This window comes from Papaver somniferum, unplaced genomic scaffold, assembly GCF_003573695.1.
Source record: "Papaver somniferum cultivar HN1 unplaced genomic scaffold, ASM357369v1 unplaced-scaffold_76, whole genome shotgun sequence".
Lineage (NCBI taxonomy): Eukaryota > Viridiplantae > Streptophyta > Magnoliopsida > Ranunculales > Papaveraceae > Papaver > Papaver somniferum.
In genome coordinates this window covers 2,472,910-2,478,564 of record NW_020650526.1, presented here as the reverse complement: position 1 = coordinate 2,478,564, position 5,655 = coordinate 2,472,910, and the positions used below count along the sequence as shown (strand labels likewise).

Sequence of the window (5,655 nt, the reverse complement as noted above, 5' to 3'; positions counted from 1 at the left end):
CGGTTATAATCTGTTAGGGCCTCTCCACTCATTGCCAATTGATTTTGGGTTGGATGCCCGTATTCTAACATGGTATCAGAGCAGGCTATTTACGACGAGTCATTAGACCGCGCCTTTACTCCGCGTCACCCGATTTATTGTCCACGTGTTAGACCCAATGAGGCTACACGTGAGCGGGCGTGTTGAGATTATTAGTCCCACAATGTATGCAAAGTTCCAAGTATTATGATAAGTCTTTGAGAATTTTATTCTTTTTTTTTTAACATTGGAGATATTGTGAAAAAAAAGAAAGGAGAGCTTCTGACAAATGTACATTACAAAAGTTCCAAGAAAAAACTTGGAACAAAAGCAGACAGAGAACTCTAGAAATGTACATTAGGAATCTCTGAGATTCCATACTTCCATACTACACCTTTAAACCCATACATATAATTATATATCCTCACAAGAGGGACCGATATGATGAAGATCTTCCAAAAATGATTACTTTATATACAAATTTATGTCTATAATCCCTTGATATCTGATAGTTTGTTGTGTTGCATTGACTAATGACTACCTGTTGGTCGTCTATCTGATAGTACGTTGGGATGCATTGACTAATGGATAGTCCTCTCTCTTCCTACATACGAAGTCCTCTAATGATCGAGTTTAGATATGTTTTTCTTAAGAAATTTCACTTTTTGAAAGGTAGATCAATCATTAGTAACAAAAAGAACAAGATTTCTTCAAAAAGTAAAAGTGCAGTACAAGCGGAAAGAAGAAGAGCATATGCGCGACCACATGATGCATTTTTAGTCAAGGAGGATCCACGCCACTTGATGCAATCTCTCCCAGCCACTGGTAGCTATATAAGAGAAGCTTGCACTATAATCAGCCACACTCTCAAAACTTTTTAACTCTCCTTTGAATGGTATCAAATTTTCTCTACAATCAAGTGTTTTCTTCTTTTAGTTCTTTTTATCTTTAGCTTACTGGTTTTGCCATGGAAGTAGTAAATCAACTTTCAGTGTTCTTCTCATCATCAAAACTTAATGAAAACAAAATTGAAATCAGTATTTTCCTGGTCAGTATCGTGTTAGCCTACATCTTCATGCACAGATGGAATCAAAGGAATCTAAAAGGCCCCAAATCATGGCCATTCATTGGGGTACTAATAGAACTTCTTAGGAACTACCAAAGAATGCATGATTGGTTAACTGAGTACTTTGTGGAATCAAAAACCTTGACGCTTCAACTGCCATTTATAACTTCAGTTTACGTTGCAGATCCTGCAAATGTAGAACATATTCTTAAAACCAACTTCCCCAACTACCCAAAGGGTGAAGATTTTCAAACATGCATGAAAGAGTTGCTTGGAGATGGAATATTTAATGCGGATGGAGAGACATGGAGGCAACAAAGAAAGACTGCTAGTCATGAGTTTGCATCTAGAAACTTGAGAAATTTCAGCACTGTTGTTTTCAAAGACTGTGCACTAACTCTCTCTGGTATCTTACACCGGGCGTCACTCCATAACAAGGAAATCGATATGCAGGTCAGTCACTAAATCTCCAACTATTTCTCCGGTGATAGGAGTTCTAAGCTTTTTTACGAAAATCTACATTTTTTTACATAGCAAAAAGCATCTTGCAATACATATTCATGTAAAATTCTCCTGGTGGATGCTTTATGTAATGAAGAGTTTGTTATTTGTCAGGAACTGTTGCTGAGGATGAATCTAGATTCTATATGTAAAATTGGATTTGGGGTGGACATTGGAACTTTGGCTCATGAATTACCCGATAATCGTTTCGCTAAAGCTTTTGAACAAGCAACTGGTGTTGTATCTTTTAGGTTCAGTAACCCTTTGTGGAAATTACAGAGATTCTTTAATATTGGGTCCGAAGCATTATTTGTTCAAAGTATCCAAGTTATTAATGAATTTACATACGGTTTAATTCGTAAAAGAAAAGCGGAGTTACAAGAAGCTAAGACAACTGGTGATAATGGTGACAAGCCAAAGCATGATCTTTTATCAAGATTCATTGAGTTGAATGAGAATCTTGAGTTGAATGGTGACAAATACCTTAGAGATGTCATCTTAAGCTTTATTTTAGCGGGACGTGACTCAACCGCATCAACATTATCTTGGTTGATATACATGATCATGAAGAATCCAAATGTAGAAGAGAAGATCTACGAGGAACTTATAGCCTTTGAAGAAAACCAAACCAAAGCAATGACTGGTTATGATCCTAAGGACCCAACAAAATCATTTCCTGAGAAATTAAAACAATTTGCAAGTCTATTGAATTATGATTCACTTGGAAAGTTATCTTACATGCATGCAACAATCACTGAGACACTACGGTTGTACCCTGCAGTGCCCCAGGTACCAAACCCTTTATCGAAGCCAGATTTTGAAGATTTTTTACATATTCTTTTACTAATATATGTTTTGTTTTCGAAAAATTTAGTATCATTTGAACGTAAAATAAAGTTTCCTCTTACACTTGCAGGACTCGAAAGGAGTATTAGAAGACGATGTTTTACCCGATGGAACAAAAGTGAAAGCAGGTGGACGAGTGGTTTATGTTCCATACGCCATGGGGAGAATGGAGTACAATTGGGGGCCGGATGCCCTTTCATTCAACCCCGATAGATGGTTCAACAAAGAGGGTTTATTTGAAAGTGCATCTCCATTCAAATTCTCAGCATTCCAGGTAGGAATTCAACTCCAATGAAATGTTGGTTATATTGACAGTTGTAATATCAATACTTAAATGTGTGAGACTCATGCTGTTGCAGGCTGGACCTAGAATATGCCTAGGGAAGGACTCATCGTATCTACAAATGAAGTTGACGCTTGCTATCTTGTGTAGATTCTTTAAATTCCATTTGGTTCCAAACCATCCTGTTACGTACAAAATGATGATAACTATAGCTATGAAGCATGGGTTGAAGCTCACTGTAACTACCAGGCCATCTTGAAATGGTTCGGTAAGAAACATGAAGGGCCTGTTATATTGCCCACGCATGCACAAAATAAAGACTAGTGATTAGTCTACTTTTATACTGGGCATTTTAGCTTTTGCATTTCTATGAATGTATTTTTATCTATAGAGAGGGTAATGCTTGTGATGATTTTCATGGAATAATGGAGCTGCACAACTACAGAAGAATAGTGGTTGCTCGAACCACCAAGTATGATTTAAAATATAATGAGGGTGGTCGACAGAGATGTCTCATTTACTTATTGTTTTGCTTAGCTAGTTCAGTTTTCTTATTATTTTCTCTTTGGAGGTCAGATTTTTTATCCCCTTCCTTCTTGTTTTTTCTTTGGCTTTTTTTGTTCAATAAAACGCCTCTCTTTAGCTTTGCTTAAAAAAGGAGTAACTCATTGTATCCCATTTTTTTTATCTGCGTTGAGAAAGTATAAAAAATAAAGAACAGCGAAGAATTTCCCCCTAAACTAATCTTATCAAACGTCATATTGCCAATGTTAAGAATCACTTAAAATTAATTATTTTGTTTTTAAAACTCCCTCAGGTCCCAAATTAGATGATCTAGTTAGTTTTAAATTTTGTCCCACAATAGATGACTTATATCACCAAATAATGGGTTATTCCTAAAAGTACCCTTTTAATTGATTATTATTAGTATAAGAAATATGCATAATTTGATAGCCATGGTCATGTCCGTTACGTATATGTTTTTAAATGCTTTTCAATGGTACAAAGTTTTTCGCTGTATAGTTTGAGAGATATACTATCGGAAAAATATCGTTTGGTCCTTTTTTATTTGGGACCACAACAGTTTGGTCCAGCGGGAAAAACTTTTCATGTTTGGTCCATAATTATTTGAAAATATTTAAATGGACACAAATATCCTTCTGCACTAATTCCTACTTATTTCATTAAATTTTATTCTACACTTCATTATATTCTACCAACTTTATTACATTTCATTAAATTTTACAAAAATTTTGTTATTACAAAAAATCAGAGTTCATTCTTTCAAATGAACTCCTAATAAAACTTATATGAAAACCGAGTTCATTCTTTCAAATGAACTCCTAATAGAACCTATATGAAAACCGAGCTCATTCTTTCAAATGAACTCCTAATAAAACCTATATGATAACCGAGTTCATTCTTTCAAATGAACTCCTAATAGAACCTATATGAAAACCGAGTTTATTCTTTCAAATGAACTCCTAGTAAAAACCTATATGAAAACCGAGTTCATTCTTTCAAATGAACTCCTAGTAAAACCTATAGAAGAAAACAAAGTTCATTTTCCAAAATTCGTAAAAAAAAGAGTTCATTCGTAAAATTTAAATGCAGCAACATCATCTTCATCTTCGTCATCGTCTTCAACAGCAGCAACAAAATATCATTGTCTTCAACAACAACTGATCTTCATCTTTAACACGAGCAACAAACATCAAAAACAAGATCTTCAACGTCAAAATCAAGATCATCAAAATCAAAATCAAAATCATCATCATCTTTAACACATAAATCGATCTTCTTCATCGTGTTCATAATCATCTTCAACCACAGCTACATCAAAACAGTGAAGAAAAACAAAAAATCTTCGTCGCAAATCGTCGCAAAAAATCGTGTTAATCATCTTTATATACCCATCGTTTTTATCATCTCTGCAAATCGTCTTCATCATCTCTGTAAAATCAAAACCCTAGAACTTACACAAATCTTCATCTTTTATGCAGCAGAAGAAGAAAAAAAAGAGAGAGAAACTAGATCTGAAATATGGAGGTGGGAGAAAGTAAATCTGAAAATGATTTTTTCTCTCTTAATAATTGAGTATATATCCCTAGGGTGACGTCATTGATGATATAATAATCCCAAAAGTGTATTTCTGTTACTACTAGATGACAATTACATCATCCATGACGTCACCCTAGGACTAAATTATAATTTTTAGGACCAAATAGTAATATATTTTTTCAAAAAGGACCAAAAAGACGCATGACTGAGTCAACTGGACTAGACTCTCTCTAATATATTATTTCTAGGACTAAATGGTATTTCCTACTATCTAAATTTTACTTATAATTATCTTTAAGAAGATAATTGTAAAAGGTATTAAAAAAGTGTCATCTTTCTTTCTTGCTTTAAGAATCGTGCAAACTACAGCTAGATCGTCTAACGTGGAAATGAGGGAGTATGAAAGAAAAAATAGAAAACTGAAGTCTGGACTTCATTATATGCTTTAACCTATGAGTATTAGAGAGTTCAAACCCTTTATAAGATATCCACCGCTGTCGTGTCTCCTTTGAAGGTTGACGCGACTAGTATCTGTCACCAACTTGACCAACTTGGCCATTATGTACTAGTACTAATAAGTTGATTAAGATCAACCTTTACATGAAAATGTGCTTATGGATGTGCTTCTGGAACGTGAAGGTTTTGGCTTCGTTTTGTATATATGTAATGTACAAAATCCAAAGAGACCAACTCCCGTTATAGTTCCAAACTTGGAAAGAGATCTTATGAAGAAAGAGAATATGCGAGACTAGTTCCCCCGAGTAACAACACAGAGAAAACCATTATCAAGAAGCTTACCTCTCAAGAGAGTCCATCGAAACTATCTTATTGTGAAACATCAACCATAGAAAAAACCAACTTTGTCCGGGCATAGTCTAGA

General features: G+C 34.8%; 1 protein-coding gene across 1 annotated transcript; it reads left to right on the top strand.

Moving 5' to 3' along the window:
- Nucleotides 1-862: 862 nt before the first annotated feature.
- LOC113344306 (cytochrome P450 704B1-like) lies at nt 863-3,137 on the top strand. Its single transcript, XM_026588312.1, has 4 exons — nt 863-1,537; nt 1,700-2,374; nt 2,502-2,705; nt 2,791-3,137. The coding sequence occupies exons 1-4, from the start codon at nt 986-988 to the stop codon at nt 2,971-2,973; spliced, it is 1,614 nt and encodes a 537-aa protein (XP_026444097.1). The 5' UTR covers nt 863-985; the 3' UTR covers nt 2,974-3,137.
- The last annotated feature ends 2,518 nt before the right edge of the window (nt 3,138-5,655 follow it).